This window comes from Hyperolius riggenbachi, chromosome 2, assembly GCF_040937935.1.
Source record: "Hyperolius riggenbachi isolate aHypRig1 chromosome 2, aHypRig1.pri, whole genome shotgun sequence".
In the NCBI taxonomy this organism is placed as follows: Eukaryota; Metazoa; Chordata; class Amphibia; order Anura; family Hyperoliidae; genus Hyperolius; species Hyperolius riggenbachi.
In genome coordinates, this window is record NC_090647.1 from 317,250,440 (window position 1) to 317,275,723 (window position 25,284).

Sequence of the window (25,284 nt, forward strand, 5' to 3'; positions counted from 1 at the left end):
CACTGTATTAGGAAAGATTACGGCAAGCTGGTGATAATGTCCAATCTTTGGAATAGATTTCATCATATGAATTCATTACTTCACTATATTGATGATGTCTGTATTTTTTTTTTTTCTCCCCATTTCCTGAATCTCACAGCGTCAGCAGAAGCTCCAGAAGGAGCGGCTTATGAATGATTTCTCCGCAGCACTTAACCGTTTCCAAGCTGTCCAGAGACAAGTGTCACAGAAGGAAAAGGAGACCATTGCTCGTGCAAGAGCCGGATCCCGCCTGTCAGTACGTATAGTTCTAACCTTCTCTTGTCATTTACAGTGTAGGAGGCAGACATATGACTTGCATTGGCTAGGAAAGTACTATGCGGACCTGAAATCAGAACTTCCTCTCTGCTCCAAAAGATAAGCAACTGCATAATCTTCGCAGAAAAACATTTCCTTGTTGAAGCTTATAGAGCTCCTTCAGAGATGCTGCATTTTAGTTATTTCCTGGTTTGCTGGGAGCACAGAGAGTGTTAAACTCCTGTGTTTACATATTGGCTTTCAACTTGGAAGACAGCTGGGAGATCAAATTACACTAGCTCACTAAGTTTGTAATTATGAATCTCCTGTACAGCAGCATTCAGTGTAGGAGAGAGGGGTGCCAATTGTTCTGCAAAGTGCAGTCACTCTTGGTGGAAGTTTGATCTCAGGAGTGCAGAACAGAATGCTTGCTAATGGGTGTACTAAGACACTTCCTTATCCAGTTTACAGGCTTTGGAGGGTCTGTGCTCAGGCTGTATTATACAGTTTCAGAAAAAGGCGAAGAGCGCTTCTATGGTGCAATACCTTTTTAATTTAGTGCAAATTGCAAAAGAAATGCATGTACAAGATCGCATACATTTGCAAGCATATGCTCAATGTTCCACTCCTCGGACGTCTACCGTGGCCAGCGGGGGACATCAACAAGGGTACGTGGTAGGTCTGGAGTCCAGACAAGCTCCGTGTGCTGGGTGATGATGATGACGTGTTTCAACACGCCAGTGTGTCTTTGTCAAGTCAGGATACCAGCACTGGAGAGGAATGGCACTTATATCAGTGCTATTAGATATATATTTTTTTTTTCTTTTTCTGGCCGCGGGCCCAAACAAGTACAGTCCAGTTTGGACATGTGAGAGCAAGGTTTGGGCATTCCCAGTAGAATGATACGCACCTGCACCAAAGCATGAATTAAATATATGTTTAGAGGGACCATTCGGTAAAACGGTGAGGTGTAAGAAGATATGGAAGGCCTCTGGTTTATAAATAGGCTTCACACTACTAAGCAAAGTAGCTAACTTTTTTCTTTTTCTTTTTACCAGGCTTTAGGGGTACTTTAAACAACACTGACAAATATACAGGGTGGGCCATTTATATGGATACACCTTAATAAAATGGGAATGGTTGGTGACATTAACTTCCTGTTTGTGGCACATTAGTATACTGTATGTGTAACACTATATAGTCTTTCAATTGCGCTCCCCTATTATCACCCTCCCCTCTATGTCAAGGCCTGCTGCAACTCGAAAACCAGATGCTACATGTACATCTCAAATATTCAAACAATACTTATAGAGTGCGCTACCCCTTCCCAATGTCCAACAGCTCCACACAAGTCCCTTTCCGGCACGTCTTCCACTGTTTAACGTCCAGCATACAGGTACTCCGATCGTGTTGGCCCGTTATTAATTCACATATGTAAAAAGAAAGAGATAAGCAGACAAGAAATCATAGTGCGATCCGTTTGTATCGAAACCTTGTGGGGACCTTCACCCTATGGGGTCCACTTGTGATTTTTATAGTGGGATCACCTCTATATCTGTGACCAATTAGCCAACAATTAGCACGCTCACCTTGCTGCCAGGCTGCCCAGCCCCACAGACAGCAACAGCACTTTAAGGGTTAACCAGTTCCTCTGTGGCAGTTGATGACTCATCCAATCTCAAATAAAGCAATAAAATACTATCATAGTGCAATATTGTTTCCACAACAACTAGAATCTTACATCAGTTCACATCTATTGTTCTCCTGCTCACCCTTTATTCCTGCTGTCCACACTCACAGACAGCTGTCCACGCTTATGGGTGTGCAGTCTCAACCTCACTGGTTATAGTCAGATTCCACCTCCACACTTTGATGGCAAGATGTTAGGCATATATCTATAGGCTAAAACACTTCCAATAGTGTAAAATCCACGATTTATTGTATAAAAATTAAGAGTTATACTCACAAACATCAAAATAAAAAGCGCATTTAGGTTTAAAACACTCAGGGGACGTCTCCTCCTGCTGCTGGTCGCTTCCCTTCCAGGCTCCGCCCTACGCGTTACGTCATACGACTCATCAGGGGCTATTGGTTGGGAAGCGACCCAGCAGTCTTATATATTCCCATAGCTCATTTACATAACTCACACATGTGGTTACTAGACAAAATCACTCCTAATTTTTACATACCTAAAACGATGCTTTCTTAAAACATTATTCCTTATGCCTTTCCCACTCCATCTTGTACTTACTTCCACTCTATTAATTCCTATTATGCCGCTCCGATTCATGCCAAAATTCCTAATAGAATCAATATCCTGCACGCCTACCCCAAACTACATTACCCATCTTTCCCAACTCTCGCATCCTCGCGAGACTAGGGACATCTTACTGCGCACCCGCACGCACTTCATTATGCACCCAGAGGGACTACATTACCCATATTCCCACGATCTCGCAATCTCGCGAGGCTTGGGCGCCATGACATCTTTCCCAACTCTCGCATCCTCGCGAGACTAGGGACATCTTACTGCGCACCCGCACGCACTTCATTATGCACCCAGAGGGACTACATTACCCATATTCCCAAGATCTCGCAATCTCGCGAGTCTTGGGCGCCCTGTCATCCAGCGCAGCCCGGCCCCTCAGACTACACTACCCATACTGCCCATAGCCTCGCGAGACTCGGTGAACCCTATTCCGCAGTTAGAATACTTTGCCTAATGCGTTCAGGTTGCCTGGCAACACCTCCTCCTACATACCCTAAAACACGGAACCCATAAACTCTCCCCAACCCCAGAGACTCCCTCACTTTTAACCCATCATTACCCGCTATACTTCCTCCCCCCACCCACTGTTGCTCCACACAGTTTTTAACTCTATATCTCTTGTGAATAATCATCTTACATATATCCCTTGTGAATACTCATCTTACATATATCATCTCTGTGCAAATCCTTTACTATAACATTTACACCTTTGTGTATACACCTCTTTTACATTGTTCTTTTCAATATTCTTATCTCCAGTGATATATCTCCCCTCTACTGTCCACACTATTTCCATCACCCCCCTTAATGCAATATTCTTATTTCTAACCACATTTTAAACATGTGAATCCCCTGATCATATTATCATACTCACTAATTACGTATATTACAACCATATATATTCCAACTCCTCTTATCTCCCGTGATATTTTTCTTTTGATAACCATTTATTCCCCACTTTACTACAATACTCTTATTCATATGCACCTACTGAACTCATGTGCCAGCTGTTCTTATTACACACCCACCAATTTTGTGTATTATACCAAACACCCCATATGCAATCCAACTAGTTAATTAACATACTTAATTGTTCATAACCTCCAACTTTATTGTAATAACCAACCTCAAAAAGCCCCTAAACCATTGTGTCCCCCCTTATTACCCCCTACCTCCCTGAACAACTCATCTGGCACATATTACTCATAATACCTCCCAATCCCACACCATTATATTAATTCATAGTGATTATAGCATTGTACCCTATCTACCTTACCCCAATAGTGATTATTTAACTTTTTCTCACAGTACTTCTAGTTCAATTGTCATAGTGAACCACCTAAGGTTCCAAACTTGTAAACCAGGCCCCAAGATTCCTCGGGAAGTCCACTGTGGGCATTGCAGATCTATACTATAAGCAACATCCCACATATCCAATTTATCTAAAGTTCTAATCATCTGAAATGAAACAGTTCAAATCCAATTCCACGTTTAGACCACTAGGTGTCATAGTCTTCATTTCGAATATCCACTTTGTCTCTAATTTAGAGATCTCACGTGTCTTATGGCAGCCTCTCCAGTTGCCTGATAGTTTCTCGATTGCACAGAACTTCATGTGGTTGGGATCTTTCTGATGACACAACTTAAAGTGTTTAGACACACTATGTCCCTCAAACCCACGCTCAATGTTGTACACATGCTCGGATATCCGTTTCCTCAGTAATCTAGTCGTCCTCCCAATATATTGGTAACCACACGTGCACCATAATAGATACACCACGTGTGTTGAATTGCATGTGATACAATCCTTCAGCTTATATGATCGTCCAGTCACTTCAGACACAATTTCATATTTTCTTTCTGAACGGGTTGCATTACACGGTCCACATTTCCTGCACGGGAAAAAACCTTTCCTACCCAACATATCCCCTCTTCTTTGTTGTGGACCATCCACATACGAAGGCACTAGAATATTCTGTAGATTGTGGGCTTTTCTGTATATGAATTTGGGTCGGGGTGGTAGGTGCTGTCCCAATATATGATCACTCCTAAGTATATTCCAATGTCTTTGGATTATCTTTTCAATCTCCCTATATTGGCTGTTATAATCCAGGAATATGGCAAAATCTAGTTTCCCTTCCATTCCACTTCCATCATTCCTATCCCTCAGAAGAATCTCCCTATCCATTAGCTCAACCTTCCTAAACTCCTCCCATAACATAGTCCTATCATATCCTTTCTCCTCAAACCTTTTGATTAGGATTCCACTCTGCTCTCTGAAATCCCCCTCGTTGGTACAATTCCGTTTTATCCGACAAAATTGTCCTTTCGGGATATTCATTAGCCATTTTTCATGATGGCAGCTGCCCCTCGGAATGTATCCATTCCTATCTGTTTTCTTAAAGAAGTTTTTAGTTGTAATTCTCCTTCCTTCTTTTTTCAATTCCAAATCCAAAAAGTTTATGCTAATGTCACTACTTGTTGCTGAAAGTACAATCCCTAAGTTATTATGATTGAGCCAATTCATATATTCATCTATATTCTTCTGACCTTTTTTCCACACTAACAATAGGTCGTCAATATAACGCCACCATTGCTGTACCTGTGTGCTCCTTTCATCTTCGATGACCTGCCTTTCCCATTTGTCCATAAATATATTCGCAAGGCTGGGGGCATACTTTGCCCCCATTGCACATCCCACCTTCTGTCTATAGTAGTCCCCTGCATACCAAAAGTAATTGTGCTTCAGTGTGTATACCAGAAGCTGGATAAGGAAATCGATTTGTTGAAATTTTAACCTACCCTCCCGTACTAAGCATTAGTACGGGAGGGTAGGTTAAAATTTCAACAAATCGATTTCCTTATCCAGCTTCTGGTATACACACTGAAGCACAATTACTTTTGGTATGCAGGGGACTACTATAGACAGAAGGTGGGATGTGCAATGGGGGCAAAGTATGCCCCCAGCCTTGCGAATATATTTATGGACAAATGGGAAAGGCAGGTCATCGAAGATGAAAGGAGCACACAGGTACAGCAATGGTGGCGTTATATTGACGACCTATTGTTAGTGTGGAAAAAAGGTCAGAAGAATATAGATGAATATATGAATTGGCTCAATCATAATAACTTAGGGATTGTACTTTCAGCAACAAGTAGTGACATTAGCATAAACTTTTTGGATTTGGAATTGAAAAAAGAAGGAAGGAGAATTACAACTAAAAACTTCTTTAAGAAAACAGATAGGAATGGATACATTCCGAGGGGCAGCTGCCATCATGAAAAATGGCTAATGAATATCCCGAAAGGACAATTTTGTCGGATAAAACGGAATTGTACCAACGAGGGGGATTTCAGAGAGCAGAGTGGAATCCTAATCAAAAGGTTTGAGGAGAAAGGATATGATAGGACTATGTTATGGGAGGAGTTTAGGAAGGTTGAGCTAATGGATAGGGAGATTCTTCTGAGGGATAGGAATGATGGAAGTGGAATGGAAGGGAAACTAGATTTTGCCATATTCCTGGATTATAACAGCCAATATAGGGAGATTGAAAAGATAATCCAAAGACATTGGAATATACTTAGGAGTGATCATATATTGGGACAGCACCTACCACCCCGACCCAAATTCATATACAGAAAAGCCCGCAATCTACAGAATATTCTAGTGCCTTCGTATGTGGATGGTCCACAACAAAGAAGAGGGGATATGTTGGGTAGGAAAGGTTTTTTCCCGTGCAGGAAATGTGGACCGTGTAATGCAACCCGTTCAGAAAGAAAATATGAAATTGTGTCTGAAGTGACTGGACGATCATATAAGCTGAAGGATTGTATCACATGCAATTCAACACACGTGGTGTATCTATTATGGTGCACGTGTGGTTACCAATATATTGGGAGGACGACTAGATTACTGAGGAAACGGATATCCGAGCATGTGTACAACATTGAGCGTGGGTTTGAGGGACATAGTGTGTCTAAACACTTTAAGTTGTGTCATCAGAAAGATCCCAACCACATGAAGTTCTGTGCAATCGAGAAACTATCAGGCAACTGGAGAGGCTGCCATAAGACACGTGAGATCTCTAAATTAGAGACAAAGTGGATATTCGAAATGAAGACTATGACACCTAGTGGTCTAAACGTGGAATTGGATTTGAACTGTTTCATTTCAGATGATTAGAACTTTAGATAAATTGGATATGTGGGATGTTGCTTATAGTATAGATCTGCAATGCCCACAGTGGACTTCCCGAGGAATCTTGGGGCCTGGTTTACAAGTTTGGAACCTTAGGTGGTTCACTATGACAATTGAACTAGAAGTACTGTGAGAAAAAATTAAATAATCACTATTGGGGTAAGGTAGATAGGGTACAATGCTATAATCACTATGAATTAATATAATGGTGTGGGATTGGGAGGTATTATGAGTAATATGTGCCAGATGAGTTGTTCAGGGAGGTAGGGGGTAATAAGGGGGGACACAATGGTTTAGGGGCTTTTTGAGGTTGGTTATTACAATAAAGTTGGAGGTTATGAACAATTAATTAAGTATGTTAATTAACTAGTTGGATTGCATATGGGGTGTTTGGTATAATACACAAAATTGGTGGGTGTGTAATAAGAACAGCTGGCACATGAGTTCAGTAGGTGCATATGAATAAGAGTATTGTAGTTAAGTGGGGAATAAATGGTTATCAAAAGAAAAATATCACGGGAGATAAGAGGAGTTGGAATATATATGGTTGTAATATACGTAATTAGTGAGTATGATAATATGATCAGGGGATTCACATGTTTAAAATGTGGTTAGAAATAAGAATATTGCATTAAGGGGGGTGATGGAAATAGTGTGGACAGTAGAGGGGAGATATATCACTGGAGATAAGAATATTGAAAAGAACAATGTAAAAGAGGTGTATACACAAAGGTGTAAATGTTATAGTAAAGGATTTGCACAGAGATGATATATGTAAGATGAGTATTCACAAGGGATATATGTAAGATGATTATTCACAAGAGATATAGAGTTAAAAACTGTGTGGAGCAACAGTGGGTGGGGGGAGGAAGTATAGCGGGTAATGATGGGTTAAAAGTGAGGGAGTCTCTGGGGTTGGGGAGAGTTTATGGGTTCCGTGTTTTAGGGTATGTAGGAGGAGGTGTTGCCAGGCAACCTGAACGCATTAGGCAAAGTATTCTAACTGCGGAATAGGGTTCACCGAGTCTCGCGAGGCTATGGGCAGTATGGGTAGTGTAGTCTGAGGGGCCGGGCTGCGCTGGATGACAGGGCGCCCAAGACTCGCGAGATTGCGAGATCTTGGGAATATGGGTAATGTAGTCCCTCTGGGTGCATAATGAAGTGCGTGCGGGTGCGCAGTAAGATGTCCCTAGTCTCGCGAGGATGCGAGAGTTGGGAAAGATGTCATGGCGCCCAAGCCTCGCGAGATTGCGAGATCGTGGGAATATGGGTAATGTAGTCCCTCTGGGTGCATAATGAAGTGCGTGCGGGTGCGCAGTAAGATGTCCCTAGTCTCGCGAGGATGCGAGAGTTGGGAAAGATGGGTAATGTAGTTTGGGGTAGGCGTGCAGGATATTGATTCTATTAGGAATTTTGGCATGAATCGGAGCGGCATAATAGGAATTAATAGAGTGGAAGTAAGTACAAGATGGAGTGGGAAAGGCATAAGGAATAATGTTTTAAGAAAGCATCGTTTTAGGTATGTAAAAATTAGGAGTGATTTTGTCTAGTAACCACATGTGTGAGTTATGTAAATGAGCTATGGGAATATATAAGACTGCTGGGTCGCTTCCCAACCAATAGCCCCTGATGAGTCGTATGACGTAACGCGTAGGGCGGAGCCTGGAAGGGAAGCGACCAGCAGCAGGAGGAGACGTCCCCTGAGTGTTTTAAACCTAAATGCGCTTTTTATTTTGATGTTTGTGAGTATAACTCTTAATTTTTATACAATAAATCGTGGATTTTACACTATTGGAAGTGTTTTAGCCTATAGATATATGCCTAACATCTTGCCATCAAAGTGTGGAGGTGGAATCTGACTATAACCAGTGAGGTTGAGACTGCACACCCATAAGCGTGGACAGCTGTCTGTGAGTGTGGACAGCAGGAATAAAGGGTGAGCAGGAGAACAATAGATGTGAACTGATGTAAGATTCTAGTTGTTGTGGAAACAATATTGCACTATGATAGTATTTTATTGCTTTATTTGAGATTGGATGAGTCATCAACTGCCACAGAGGAACTGGTTAACCCTTAAAGTGCTGTTGCTGTCTGTGGGGCTGGGCAGCCTGGCAGCAAGGTGAGCGTGCTAATTGTTGGCTAATTGGTCACAGATATAGAGGTGATCCCACTATAAAAATCACAAGTGGACCCCATAGGGTGAAGGTCCCCACAAGGTTTCGATACAAACGGATCGCACTATGATTTCTTGTCTGCTTATCTCTTTCTTTTTACATATGTGAATTAATAACGGGCCAACACGATCGGAGTACCTGTATGCTGGACGTTAAACAGTGGAAGACGTGCCGGAAAGGGACTTGTGTGGAGCTGTTGGACATTGGGAAGGGGTAGCGCACTCTATAAGTATTGTTTGAGTATACTGTATGTGAGGGGGGAAACTTTTCAAGATGGGTGGTGATCATGGCGGCCATTTTGAAGTTGGCCATTTTGAATCCAACTTTTGTTTTTTGTTGTTTTTCAATAGGATGAGGGCCAAGTGACACATCAAACTTATTGGGAATTTCACAAGAAAAACAATGGTGTGCTTGGTTTTAACGTAACTTTATTCTTTCATGAGTTATTTACAAGTTTCTCTTTGTTTACAGCCATTGATATGTCACTGAGATTATCACGTGAGGAGCGGATAGAAATTGTGTTGATGTCTGAACGCAGTAACCGGGTCATTGCAGCAGATTTCAGGGCTGTGGAGTCGGAGTCGTGGAGTCGGAGTCGTGGAGTCGGGCAATTTTTGGTGCCTGGAGTCGGAGTCGGGAAAAAATGCACCGACTCCGACTCCGACTCCTAATGAATTTGTAACTGTAATTAAAATAGAAAATATGATAAAATGTTCTATTTCTCAGATAAAAGTCATTAAAAATAATGTATATATACACTATATATACAGTAATAGCTGTGCTCAGTCCACAAAAATGAAATAAACCAATCAAAATTAGTTACTTGTGCTGCTTCAATAAAGCAGTCCCCGTATTTTTAAGGTCAGATATACATATCTGATTGTGACTGTATATATGATGTGTACACCGGAATCTCATATATACTAAATAACATCTATGCTGTAAGTATAAAGCCTGATGTGTAGCCATGTCACTAATAGAGATGGTCAATGAGATGGAAATAATTCTGCATTGATGCTGATTTATGCAAATGTATGCACTCCCTTTGCTGATGAAATCAAATAATTTGATATGTTATTAAAATTTGGTTTGGTGACTACAAATTAAAGGGAAACTGAGACGGATGAAAAGTAAAGTTTTATACATACCTGGGGCTTCCTCCAGCCTTCTTCAGGCTAATCAGTCCCTCACTGTCTTCCACCACCCGGATCTTCTGCTATGAGTCCTGGTAATTCAGCCAGTCAGCGCTGTCCGGCCACATGCCGCTCCCACAGCCAGGAACATTCTGCACCTGCGCAATAATGCTGCACAGGTGTAGTATGCTCCTGGCGGCGGAGTGTGTGCATGCGCACTACGCCTGACTGGCTCAAGTACCTGGACTCATAGCAGAAGATCCAGGTGGTGGAGGAGGACAACGAGGGACTGATTATCCTGAAGGCGGCTGGAGGAAGCCCCAGGTATGTATAAAACTTTAATTTCATCTGTCTCAGGTTTACTTTGTTACACAGTAGTACTATACTCTACATATGCACTCCCCACAGAGCTGCAGGGAATCCACTGAGAATGCTGTGCACATTGAACACAGAGGTGTTGTCTGTTTACAATCTCCTCATTCCCCTGCAGAGTACCTGCACACCACTCTTACATGTACCCACACTTACATTGCCTAGGGCCTGATCCATGTACAGATTGTGCATGAAGAATGTGTTATAGAGGAAGAATCTCCTCATTCCCCTGCAGAGTACCTGCACATCATTCTTACATGTACCCACACTTACATTGCCTAGGGCCTGATAGATGTTCTTTGTTCCGGTTTGTACCTTTTACAAGTACTCTTACCAAGGACTAGTTTTAGTCTAAAGGGAATAAATATAGTAGTCTACATATCCTTCTCACGTCAGTTGTCTTGTAAAATTCCTAAGCGTTGGCAGTTAAGAGACGAATTACATGTTACATACTTTTAATCAACAAAATTGTAATATGCAAATTAGAGGAGTCGTGGAGTCGGAGTCGGTGGAATCCTAAACTGAGGAGTCGGAGTCGGTGGATTTTTGGACCGACTCCACAGCCCTGGCAGATTTCAATGCAAGACGCCCTATGAGACCACCCATCTCCCATGCTACAGTTAGCAAACTGCTTGCTAAGTTTCGTGAAACTTGTTCAGTGTTGGATTTGCCAAAATGTGGACGCATGAAATCTGTCACTAATGAATAAACATCAGTGGCTGACCTAGCTTCATTCAGCAAGAGCCCACAGCGTAGCACTCGCATGTCACTGGAGAGTGGCATTAGTCGAACATCCCTTCGGCGAATATTAGCTACTCACAAATGGCACCCTTACAAACTCCAGCTACTGCAGCATCTTAACGAGCTTCAGGAGTGGATGAATAATAATTGGCTAAAACTTAATGCTGACAAAACTGAGGTTCTTGTTATCGAGGGCCAGGGCTCAACAGCAAAGCAGCCCCAGTCTCAACCAACACAGCTAAGGATAGGGAGCTCAGACCTGAACAACTCAGACTGTGTGTGCATCCTGGGAGTACTGATTGATGGGAAACTAAGCTTCAGGAATCAAATCTCAGCTGTTGTGAAACATTCCTTCTTTTATCTAAGGAATATTGCAAGGATTAAACCCCTAATTCCTTCAGAGGATCTTCCAACCCTAGTTTATGCCTTCGTCACATCAAGGTTAGACTACTGCAACATCCTCTACACAGGCCTGCATAAGAAAGACTTACGCCGCCTGCAATCAGTACAGAATGCCGCCGCAAGGCTGTTAATGAGCCAACCCCGCCATTGCCACATAACACCAACCCTGTGCTTACTCCACTGGCTACCGATAAAATGGAGAATTCCGTTTAAGATTGGCTTACTGACATTCAAATCCTTGCACAATCTGGGCCCTGGATACCTGAAGGACTTGTTGCAACTACATCACCCCCCCCCCCCCCCACACACACACACACACACACAATCTTAGATCAAAAGGACGTAACACCTTGGTCACCCCCAGAGTCCACCTCAAAACCTTTGGAGACAGAGCCTTTTGTCATGCTGCCCCTACACTTTGGAACTCCCTGCCACACCCAATCAGGAGAGCTTCATCCCTGGAAGTCTAAAATGAAAACCTACCTCTTCAGTCTGGCATTCATGAACATTTGACTATCTCCTCTGTAACACAACCCAGCCTGCAACCCTGTATTAATCTGAGACACAACTATGCGCTTTGAGTCCTATGGGAGAGAAGCGCTTTACAAATGTTATTGTATTGTAACGAGGATGACCCAGATCTGCGCACTGAATTTGCAGAATGGGCAAAACAAAAATTGGAACAGGACCCTCAGTTTACACAGAAAATTTTGTTCAGTGATGAGACAAACTTTTATATGAATGGTGAAGTTAACAAACAAAACCACCGCTATTGGTCTGACACTAACCCACATTGGATAGATCCCTCCAAGACTGTTAGAACAAAACAATTGATGGTATGGTGTGGTATATGGGTACAGAGATAGTGGGGCCATTCTTCGTCAATGGAAACCTCAAGGTCACTGAATATGCGAAATTGCTACATGATGTTCCCTCTTTATGCACTGAAGCTGGCACATTCCCTGAGTTTTTCCAGCAAGATGGTGCACCACCACATTATGGGTGTCGGGTCCAAGCATTCCTAGATGAACGGTTTCCTGGAAAGTAGATTGGTTGTGGGCTAGTTGAATGGCCCCCAAGGTCTCCCAATCTGACCCCCTTAGACTTTTATCTTTGGGGTCATCTGAAGGCAATTGTCTATGCTGTAAAAATACGAGATGTGCAGCACCTGAAACTACGGATACTGGAAGCCTGTGCTAGCATTTCTCCTGCCGTGTTGCTATAAGTGTGTGAAGAGTGGGAGAAGAGGGTTGCATTGACAATCCAACACAATGGGCAGTACATTGAACACATTTTAGAAGTGGTCAGAAACTTGTAAATAACTCATGAAAGAATAAAGTTATGTTAAAACCAAGCACACCAATTTCTATCCGCTCCTCACGTGTTAATCTCAGTGACATATCAATGGCTGTAAACAAAGATAACTTTATTCTTTCATGAGTTATTTACAAGTTTAAGTTAAAACCAAGCACGCCATTTTTTTTTTTTTGTGTAATTCCCAATAAGTTTGATGTCACATGACCCTCTTCCTATTGAAAAAACAAAAGTTGGATTCAAAATGGCCGACTTCAAAATGGCTGCCATGGTCACCACCCATCTTGAAAAGTTTCCCCCCTCACATATACTAATGTTCCACAAACAGGAAGTTAATCTCACCAACCATTCCCATTTTATTAAGGTGTATCCATCCATATAAATGGCCCACCCTGTACACTAATCTTGACATGAGCACTTCAGGGTAGACTTCAACCTGGCAGTTTTTTTTTTTTTTTTTTTTTTTTAGTTTTGGATAGTAATATGTCTGATTAAACTGCTTTCTCATGCACTGGGAACACTTTTAGAATAACCATTTTGTATGGTCAATGTTATTTGGGGTCACTGAAGAAGTGGACTTGATTATGCCCTTGTAGCTTTGTATTGCTACATTTAAAAAAAAAGGCTAAAGGGATCTTGGGGTCGATGCACAAAGCTGTGGTGGTAATGCTGTGCACAGAAAGCTCACAGCAATAGTAACGTTGCGATTACTGTGACCAGCGGTACTCTACTAACGTGAGCGTTGCTACGGTAACGTGTATTGTTAACGTGCATAACTGTAACAATGCTCTCGGTACTCTAGTACCACGGGTTGTGCTCATAGTGTAACTTGGGATATGCTGCTTCTGGTAGTAATGGTAACGGTAATATCAAACCCCCTTGAGACCTCTTCCCTTTTTTTAAATGCTGCTTGCCAGTGCAGATTGGTCCTCTGCTTTTAGTGCCTTCTGAACCAGTTACCAAAACTAGTAAGCAGCTGTTGTGTCCCAAGTATGACTCACTGGCTGTAGGCTTGTTTCAGGTATGTGACTCCAGACATGACTGAGGGCCCGTTTCCACTTGTGCGGTGGGAATCGCAGCGGTAAAAATTTGTGAATTTTGCATGCGGTTGTATGCGAATTTTCATGCAAATTCACATGGATGACTATGTATGCGATTTTAACCATGGCAGTGCCTGTATGCTTTTCCATTGATTCCATGAAAATTCGCATACCAAAACCACATGCGAATTCCCTATTAAATACATTGTATGCGAATCACATAGCGGTATGCAATTCTGATGGCTCTGCCGTGCAGATTTTTTTTCTGCACAGCAAAACACTCAGAAATCCTGACAGGTGGAAACAGTCCCATCCACTTATATTGTCTATGAGAATCTGCATGCAGGAAACGCATACAGATTCGCTCCAGTGGAAACGGGCCCTGAGGCTAAAAGGTAAATATAACAGCTTGGCAACAGGCATTGTTTACTAAGTAATAAAGATGAAAGCCTCTGTATTCCGCTCACTATATGGTTCCTCTAAGGAAGTTCCAAAAGCTACTATACTTATCTTTTCCATCAGTGCTTGAAATTATTCTGACTTCAGACAGATGAAGATCAGATCTAATAGGCGTTTGCAAGATTTTTCTACAATCAAAAATGTTTCTGTTCTGCCCATTGAATTCTATTTTACTTTCAGGCAGATGAAAGGCAGAAGGAAGAGCAGCTGGTTTCATTTGATAAGTAAGTATAGTATAAATATTGTAATTTACCAGTTTCTTCAGATTCTACTAAATGAGAACTAAATTTTGTATGTGTCAGAAGATTTGTACAGGCTTAGAGGCGTCTATTTCAGTGTTTCAGTACGTGTATAAATGCTTTCCAACCTTTTCCTTATGTGGGACCAAAGAAGTATGCCGTGTGGGCAACTTACCCCGAGCAGCAATAACTGAAGCGTTGTTGTCTTTGATGGAGCTTGGTATAATGAATAAAACGAAGGTGCATACTGCCAGTTTGATATTGTGCCCCAAGACAAAGGATTTTCTTCAGGGTTATTAACATTTGAGGATAATGGACATTTTGATTGTGCTATGTACACTGTTTATCATATGAGATTGCCACAAATAGTGCATTGTCATGCAAATACTCCTAAACTTTTTTTTTTTTTACGTTTTGTCACATGAAAAAGTGTGTGTGTGTGTGTGTGTGTGTGTGTGTGTGTGTGTGTGTTTTCTATGGTAAACGTATTGTAATGGTATTTTTTTTTTTTTTTTTTTACTTCTGTATATAAGCAATGAGGACTGGAACCAGATGCAGGACCAGGAAGAAGATCTTGGAATAACTGAACAGGACCTGGAGCTTATAAAAGAGAGAGAAAGCGCCATCAAGAAATTAGAGGTATTGTTGACATGATTGGTGTGTGGGAATTAGTTATGCTATACAGCTGATGTCTGTGGAGAGTTATATAACTGTATGCAGCCATACATTGACAATTTTTTGGAATCACTGGCAAGTGTACCTGAGGCGGATTAGTGGAAAAAATTGATTCTTGCCTAGAAAGGGGGAAGCCTCTGGATCCTGCAGAGCCTTCCCATGTTGTCCTTGCCCCCACCGTTTCCACGGGTTTGTCTGGTATGTTATCATGGCCGCAATTCCTGCTTGTGTGAATACAACGCTTGTTTAGTAAGCCAGAGACGTTCGTCCATGAGCGGCTCGGTGCTACTGCACAGGCATGCTCATGCATGAAGAGGCATGTGGCTACAAACTTCCAGAGGATCCTGGCGAGTGGCGGTGGGATGAGGAGGACACTGAGCCTCTGGAGGATGCATAGGCTTCTCTTAAAGTGGAATGAAACCCAGCATTTCTATTTTGCTCTAATAGATTATTTACAGCATATTATATAACACCAGCATTTTTTTTTTTTTTTTTAAACTAGAACTGCATTCAAAGGGTTAACACAGGTTTTAGAAGCTTCCCTTCCAGCAGAGCTGGCCACTTCCGAACTTTACATAATGTTACCTTGTGTTTAATTGTATCAAGTGAGAAATGTAAACAAAGCCTTCTCTCACACTGCCCGGTCCCCTGAACAAAGTCAGACAAGCATAAATGCTTTATGATTAAGTTAGAGGATGAATAAAGCAGTTATAAATAAAATGCAGTCAGCTCTCAGAGTAAATTTAGTGTGCTTTAGGAACGTATAATTTCTAAATGAATAATACTTATGCACAAAAGCAAATATGCTAACCGTTTGATATATAAAAAGTAGGAAAACCTGTTTTTATTGAATATTATGTCAGGGTTTTATACCGCTTTAAGTATTTTGTATTCCAGTCCGCCTCTGGTTCTCCAAGTCTGAACGACGATGCATAGTCCCACTGTTGAACTCAGTTTTCTCTCCTCTGCATAGATCTAAACTGGCTGAAAAATCTTCATCATTGGCTTTTATTAAAGGCCTTACAAATACCCAAATGAGTTGATGTTCCTCTGTTTACAATACTGTTTAAATAATGCAGCTATGCTCAGTTTGACATAGCGCACTGTAATACTTGAGAAAATGTTTGTAACAGAACTGTGCCTTTCAGCACTAGTACATAATATACTGTTTATTGAAGAGAGGGGGAGTTATTTTTTTTTTTTTTTCCTTCTCCATAATGGTATATGAATGCTTTCCAAACATTCATTTATGCTTTTTAATTAACTAAAATACTTAGGTTTGTTTATGATTTAGCACAGGGATGCCCAACTCCAGTCCTCAAGGGCCGAGAGCCTCAAATTTTTGGCACAGCTCAATTTTATTGATGGTTCTGAATCAAAGGTTTGCTTCTTCAAGTAGAACACATTATTTCTCTGTCCATCCTAAACACTGGCATGGATATGGTCCTCAAGGACTGGAGTTGGGCATCCCTGATAGCATATTTAATCTCTCCATTTGCTGTAATAATTTAACACTGATAAGTTAATCTATCCCCTGAGCCCAGCTGCAGTACCCTTTGGTGTACATTTACTGCATGTTGAGAATCTAGAGTGTGTGTGAAAAGAAAAATGACTGCTATTGAACATGTTTTGGCTTTTTTAAAATAAGTTTGCTTTGCAACATGGTGAAGATGTCTAACAGTATTCCCCCCCCCCCCCCTTCCTCCTTGTGCCACAGGCAGACATCCTTGATGTGAATCAGATTTTTAAAGACTTGGCAGTAATGATTCATGATCAGGGAGAAATGATTGGTAAGCATCTTCCAACTGTAATGATGTAATCTTAAAGGGAACCTGATGTGAGGAAACTCGCTTTCTCATACTGCTAGTCTTCCTAAGCTGCCTTGGCTTCAGCAAAAAATTTTTATTTGTGTAGATTGTCACCTCTGTACAATGTCTTAAGTTTTACACAGATTTAGAGGTGGAATGCAAAAATGTCCTGGTATACGAAGGTCTCTAAGCTGTATAGTGCCTATGGAAAGCTGAGGGGAGGAGGGAGTATTATACATAAAATGTATTGCATGGCGTAGTGGAATACTTTCTTGCCTTGCAGTATTATTCCCAGGTTGACATTTCAGCGAGAATGCTATCTACATGGAGTTTTTGTATGTTTAATTTCTACAGTATATAGGTATTTTCTGAAGTTATATTGCAATATAACGGAGCAAGAAAGAAGATATGAGGGGTTTTCGGCTCACAATTAACAGTACAGTGATTGTAAAATGTAACTTACGAAGGCATGGAACACACTAAACCGACACTAGCGTTGTGTAAAACGCAGTGTTAACGCGTATAGTGTTAGGTCAATGGGACGCGTAAAAATGCGCATGTGTATGCGTTTTAATAAGCGTTTTTAAAACGCAGGTTTTGTTGCATATTTTCAAAAATGCAAAAAAACGCACATAATGAAAGTCAGTGGTGACGCAATGTATGCATTTCTATATGTGGTTTTGTAAAAAAAAAAAAAAAAACTGAACTCTTTTCTGATGTATTTCCGCTTCTTGTTGACTTCCTAGTGATTTGCATAAAACGCATATAAAAAAAAATACATGAAAAACGCATGTGCGAGAAGAAAACGCAATTGCATGTAAAACGCACATGACAGAACACGCAACCTTTCACGCACTGCCAAGTGTGCACCTAGCCTAACAGTCATAGAGCAATATACATATCTGAAAGACAAGTTAGAAGTCCATATGTCACGTCAGTGTGGACTGATTGGCCTGACGCATGTTTTGCGGCATTAACAAAAGCCATTTCTTCTGAGGTGAGCAAATACAGTTCACAGGCCGTGATATGAGGCAGTCATCATCAAAAAGTGTAAAGAGTATGGATAGAATCCTCTCATATGCATCATATATCTATTTAATCTGGTCAAACCCGTTACACAAGTATATAGTTGCCCAGCACAATCACTGTATCAGTAAATGCAAGTGCTGTAATTTAAATTGTAGGTGGCAGTCACAGGCTTACAAAAAACACTTTTCACAAATCGGACCATTACAATTCTGCTACCTCATAATTACAGCATACAAAACCTGTCCAAGTGTAGTGCAAACATATTGAATACAGAGAAATGCAGATTTAATCAAATGAATCGCTTAAAGAAACACTGAAGCGAAAAAAAATTATATTATGATTTGTATGTGTAGTACAGCTAAGAAATAAAACATTAAGATCAGATACATCAGTCTAATTGTTTCTAGTACAGGAAGAGTTAAGAAACTCCAGTTGTTCTCTCTATGCAAAAAAGCCATTAAGCTCTACGACTTTCAAAGTGGTGGAGAGGGCTGTTTTCTGACTTATATTATCTCAACTGTTCCTGAACTATTTACTTTTTCTCTGCCAGAGGAGAGGTCATTAGTTCAGACTGCTCTGAAAGAATCATTTTGAATGCTGAGTGTTGTGTAATCTGCACATATTAGAGACTGATGCAATGTTAGAAAAAACACTATATACCTGAAAATAAAAATATGAGAATATTTTCTTTGCTGCTAATCTTCTAGTAATTATTCATAGTACACAACCAATTCACTATATCATATTTTTTTCCGCTTCAGTGTCTCTTTAAGTGAGCTGTATATAACTGATGAATAGAAATTGATGGAAACTTCTATATAACCTCTTGCAGACAGTATAGAAGCCAATGTTGAAAGTGCTGAAGTTCATGTTGAAAGGGGGACTGAACAGTTACAGAGAGCAGCATATTATCAGGTAAGTTTACAATAATTAGACGTTTGAGTAATTCCAGAGCCACAAGCACTGGAGTAGACGGCAGGACACTTCTAGTTATAACTGTTACATTAATCACAACTTCATAACCACATTTTGACACAGGTTGGCTTTTTAAAGCACCCCTGAATTGAAAACCAAAAAAAATAAAATGTTAGATACTTCTGTAGCTGGGAGTGTCTGGATGGCCCAGAGGCTCTCCAGATAACCTTCCACCCACTGCTCTAGGGCAAGGACCCTCTATTCCAATTCAACCCAGCATGACTTGCATGGATTTCTGGCCATAGATGAGCGCATCTGGACTAAGCATGTACAAGTACATGCCCAGTAGAACATAACCACTTTTGCACTGCCTTTTCCCCTGTGCACGGGTCCTTCATACTACTGAGCATGCTCATCTATAAACTGATATTCATACGTTTTGTGCTTTCCGTTACCAGTGCACACTCACTATTGTGATATGCTATGTGATATTGTGAGGGGTGGATTTATCAAGGCAAATGGCATGAGCAACCTCCTGTTGCTTGCGCTTATCAATCAGTGGGACCTACTTTAATCTTCCTCTATTCTACGGGCGCTAGTGGCAGCTTAAAAAAGCCATGCGGTAATGTAATGATGTATCGCTACCGCAATACTTCACTAGCGCGGACGCTAGTGGCAGCCACGCTAGTGAAGTATCACCGCACACGGTGCGAAGGGGAGCTGCTCTGTGTGCGGGCTTGTCTTGTCATCACGCCAATCATCTAGGAGGAAAGGGGAATTGTATAAGGTCCATTGTGTTAAAAGCTACACATAGTATTGTAAAATTCTTTACTAAAACTTTTCCAATGCAAAATATAAAAACTACATTAAATAAATTGATGATGGGATATCTACCACAAAATCACAAGTCTCACCCATCAAATTACAGACATATTAGAAATATATGGGGAGCCAAGGAGTTAAATATTACACTTTATTGGATTTACAAAATTGTACCATATATTAGCCCTATACCCATCCCATAAAACCAAAGTGCTGTGTACCCATATTTAGATCCGCCCTTACTGACTAATAGGAGTGCGCTCCGTTAAGTCCTATCTCATTAGGATTAGTATTTTCTTCAGGGCCCTCTTTAACCTCCCTGGCGGTAACCCCGAACGTAGTTCGGGGTAAGCCGCCGGAGGGTGCCGCTCAGGCCCTGCTGGGCCGATTTGTTTAATTTTTTTTTTTTAGCTGGACGCAGCTAGCACTTTGCTAGCTGCGCCAGCACACTGATCGCCGCCGCCCCGCGCACGATCGCCGCTATCCGTCGCGCCGCACGGCCCCCCCCCCCCAGACCCCGTGCGCTGCCTCCCAATGACGTCGTGACGTCATCCCGCCCAGTCGCCATGGCGACGGGAGAAGCCCTCCAGGAAATCCCGTTCTTTGAACGGGATTTCCTGATCGAAGAGGGCGGGGGGGGGGGGGGGTCTCTACATGATATAGGGGGGAAAAAATCTAAAAAAAACTGCTGCGCTCCCTCCTGGCGGATTTTTTTTTTTATACCGCCAGGAGGGTTAAAGAGAACCCGAGGTGGGTTTGAAGAATATTATCTGCATACAGAGGATGGATCTGCCTATACAGCCCAGCCTCTGTTGCTATCCCAAACCCCCCTAAGGTCCCCCTGCACTCTGCAATCCCTCATAAATCACAGCCACGCTGCTGACAAACAGCTTGTCAGAGCTGGCTGTGTTTATCTCTATAGTGTCAGTCTGCTGCTCTCCCCGCCTTCTGCAGAACTCCAGTCCCCGCCTGCATCTCTTCTCTCCCTGCTGATTGGAGGGAAGGGACGGGGGCAGGGACTGGAGCTATGCAGGAGTCGGGGGAGCAGCTGAGACTGATACTACAGATGTAAACACAGCCTCACAGCACGGCTGTGATTTATGAGGGATTGCAGAGTGCAGAGGGACCTTAGTGGGGTTTGGGATAGCAACAGAGGCTGGGCTGTATAGGCAGATCCAGCCTCTGTATGCAGATAACATTCTTTAAACACACCTCGGGTTCTCTTTAAAGGTGATCCATATTGTAATTCGGGACTGCCGCCTTAGAAGTAGTAGTATATGCTCCCATAAACAGTCACATTCGTGTATAGTTGCATGACAGGCCTCTAATTACGCCTTCTCATTATGTGCAATATAATTGCACACCCCAGTAGTGTTCCAGACAGTTCATACCCGGCCGGCAGTTGCCGGTACTCACGTGTCCCCAGATTATATCAGGCGCTATTGCGATCCTTCGGCGGGTACTCCCAGCCACCTTGCTGGTTTCCCTGCGTGCCGATTTTCCGTGTGTAGGGGAGCTTGGTGATAGAGCTTGATGGTAGATGCCAGGTCGGGGGAGATGGCGGAGGCCGTCTATACTTGTTGGAGCTTCTCCGGCGGCGCCAGCACAACACGTGACGCGTTTCACCCTTTCCGGGTTTCATCAGACATGACGTCAACGGACTTTCCGTCCTCTTATCGCGAGGATTCCAGAGACTAAGTTCCATTAAAAACAAGCAGGCTAGATTAGAGATGCACATGTGCGACATCTAGTGGTCATTTATAATAAGACTTTTAGATTTAACCTACTGTTCAATCCATATGGAGACATGGACCTACATTTGTAAATCCAGTATGATTCTTTTTTTTAAAAGTTCATTGTCATAGTCTCCTCTTCTAGGGCTAATGTTTAATGTATATATACCCTTAACTTTTAAGTATTTTGGGTCTGAGTGATATTTTTCAAAATGCATAGCAACCGGACTCTTCTCATTTTTTTTCCAGTAAATTATTAACGTGTTCTTGTATTCGTTTTTTCAGTGCTCTGTATGTTTTACCAATATAGATCTTGTTGCAGCTACATCTCAATTGATAGATTACTTTCTCAGTGGTACAGGATATATAGGTCTCAATTCACTAAGCTTAACTCCGGTCTTTAATAACTCTTCTGAGCTGTTTTACAGTTATCACCATGGTGATATAATTGTAATAACTGTAAAACAGCTCAGAAGAGTTATTAAAGACAGGAGTTAAGTTTAGTGAATTGAGGCCTATATAGTCCTTTATAAAGAATCTTTCAGACCCATCAAAATTACAGAATTGATCTCCTTTTTCCACGAAGGTGCAGATATCAATTACCACAGCGATACATTCCTTTTGTCAATTTACGTTTTCCTCTGTTTGTGTTTAAAACCAAACTCACTTGATACCAGAAGATGATTTAAATTTACATTCCTTCTTGCTGCCATATGCGGATAATCCCCAACTATATTCTTCATGATTGGATCTCTGCACAGCAAATGCCAGTGTCTTTTCAGAGTTTCCCTGATCTCATTATAGTGGGACCCGTATGTAGTTACCATCCTTACAGTCCTTTTTGTTCCTTGAATCCCTGTCTTTTTCCTTTTTTTGAGGTATTAATTTGCAGTAAATCCTCTCTATTTCTTTGAAGGGCTTTCTTATATGCATCATCAATTTTCCTTTTTGGGTAACCTCTTGCTGCCAGACGATTTTTTTTAGTTCATTCGCCTTCCTTTAAAAAAATCATCCATTCTGCTACAATTTCTGCGCAAGCGCTTGAATTGACCCGTGGGAACTGCCCACTTTTGAGATAGGAGGTGTGAACTTGTGGCTGACAGCAGGGTGTTACCAGCAGTTTCTTTGCGGTAAGTCTTAGTGGCTAATTTCTTTCCATCCCTGAAGATCTTTAGATCCAGGAATGAAATTTTGTTTTTATCATAAGTATACGATAAAAAGATATTACGATTATTCCCATTTAGGTCGCCGACGAAGGAATGCAGTTCACTCTCGGTCCCTCTCCAAAGGACCAAAATATCTTCCACAAATCTCAGCCATAGTGCGACATGCTCCCGGTACCCACGCATGCACTTCACCACTGTCTCCTACTTCTAAGACGGCAGTCCCGAATTACAATATGGATCACCTTTAAAGAGGGCCCTGAAGAAAATACTAATCCTAATGGAATAGGACTTAACGGAGTGCACTCCTATTAGTCAGTAAGGGCGGATCTAAATATGGGTACACAGCACTTTGTACCATATATTAGCCCTATACCCATCCCATAAAACCAATTTTGTAAATCCAATAAAGTGTAATATTTAACTCCTTGGCTCCCCATATATTTCTAATATAAAAACTACATGCATATTTAAAGACTGCCTATTGTAACCGTGCTGTTATCAAATTTTTATTACACTTGTGATGGTGGTCATTTTAAACAACAAATGCGAGTCACTGTGACATTTAAAACGGGCAAAGCTACATGCATGACTTCACTATAATGCCAACCCACATTTTATATATGTCATAAAGGCCTAGAAGTGTAATTGCCAGTGTGCTGCAGATGTAGAAGTGTATTCAATGTTTGTCTGCCCATTCTGTTGAGATAGAATGTCATGGCTGTCCTGAGATTATTTTTTTTTTTTTTTTGCTTACAGTACATTTAATGTTCTCTGTGGGAAAAAAATAAATCTACATAATTTAATTGTACCCTCTTCTTCTCTTTTTTTTTTTTTTTTCCCCTTTCTCTTTTCCCTCAGAAAAAGTCCCGGAAGAAGATCTGTATCTTGATCCTTGTTCTTGCCATTGTAGTTGTAATTTTGGGCATCATTATATGGCTGTCTGTGAAATCCTGATCCATGCACTTCAACCTGCACTGGAGGGCGCCACAACTCCTAAATGTCTCCCACCTTTCTGTATATACTGAGATTCTGCTGTGCAAAAAACAAACAACCATAAATGTGAAAGACAGACAGTATTCTGAAAGTACACAGAAAGGGGATGCAAGCAAGTGTCTGCATTAATAGAAACTACAGTAGCTGAACAGTCTGTGATCAAAACCGCTAGCTTGGAAAGTAAAACTAACATTTTACTATGCAGTTGGCCCAAGAATACCTTCAGCCACATTGTTGTACCAGTAGGGTTCATGGTGCTTTATGTCCTCCAACCATCTGCATGGATAGCAATTGCATTCCTGTGTCTGCTGAAGTCATTCAGCTCATAGTCATGCTGTATATCCAGGAACCTGTTATCACTGTAGAGCTGAATTGGGTTTATCCTGCATTAACTGATAGCTGTCAAAGGAGATTGATCTAAGGAGCTTCAAACTCAGAGCTTATTGCCCACTGACATATAAACCCTTCCCTTCAAACCTGGACTTGCCATACCATCTTATGATTTGGATCTTTCTGTCTGACACTACACTGGCCAGTGCAATTGAGCTACTGTGTTATTGTACTGTGTATTGTAGCTCTAACACATTTTGGCTTTTCTAATAACACTGTGCAAATGGCAGCACTGATCAATGCTCTATTGCAGATAAGTAGAAATAAACATTTTACTTATCCTAATAAACTTATTTTTGTTTGTTTACTGGATACAGTGGTTGTTTGCACTTTGTTCTTAAATAAAGCTTACTTGCAGATATTGTCTTGCTTGTTTACTAAGATTAACCTGCACAACACTCCTTTCCCATCTGTGCTTAGCAGACCCTATTTATCAGTGTCTGAAGGCGGAATTTTTTTTGTTTTTGATGCCAATAACAACCAGTCCTCCATTTATTTTACCATGGTACACTGGAAAGATAATTGAGGGAATCTGGTTTCTGTGGGTAACAAGAATTGTTCCTCTTTCAGAAACTTTGATTTAAGTTTGACTGTGTATATAAAAGACATTCCTTCATCTTCAAGTGCATTTGTGTGTTTACAATATTACTGAATATTAGCATTTAGAAATAACGTTCTTTTATACTTATTGAAAAAGAGTAATGAATTCTTCTTATGCCCTGTGCTAAGTGTATACATAATATTGTGTGATAATCTTGTATATATTTTCTCTTGTTCTTCTTTATACTTTTGAGATCAACTCTTCTTAGAATGCTCACATGAAGAAGACTGATGTGTATAGAAAACAAAATTTGAAAAGTGAATTAAATGACAGATTACTCTTCAGGTGGTGTTCTTTTTATTTAGTTATATTTATGGACTCACAGTAAATGGACTGCTCTAAATCTGTTGATGTCTGACCCATATTATCTGGATGCAGTACATATAAACCCTGTATGTGCACTCCCGATTTAAGGTTTAGGCTGGTTTCACAGTGGGACGTTAAAGTCCCACGTTACAGCAGCCAGTAACGCAGCCTAACTCACAGCACTGTAAAATCAATTGTGCTGTTCACAGTGCCCACCTTGCGTTACATA

General features: G+C 41.3%; 1 protein-coding gene across 1 annotated transcript in view; it reads left to right on the top strand.

Moving 5' to 3' along the window:
* Window positions 1-24,507, top strand: part of STX12 (syntaxin 12) — a 48,793-nt gene extending 24,286 nt beyond the window's left edge. The window contains exons 4-9 of the mRNA XM_068269181.1: window positions 140-277; window positions 14,559-14,602; window positions 15,151-15,256; window positions 17,010-17,082; window positions 18,962-19,044; window positions 23,624-24,507. Of these exons, the coding sequence (XP_068125282.1) occupies window positions 140-277; window positions 14,559-14,602; window positions 15,151-15,256; window positions 17,010-17,082; window positions 18,962-19,044; window positions 23,624-23,719 (540 nt within the window). The 3' untranslated portion in view covers window positions 23,720-24,507. The remainder of the gene's footprint in view (window positions 1-139; window positions 278-14,558; window positions 14,603-15,150; window positions 15,257-17,009; window positions 17,083-18,961; window positions 19,045-23,623) is intronic.
* Window positions 24,508-25,284: the final 777 nt, after the last annotated feature.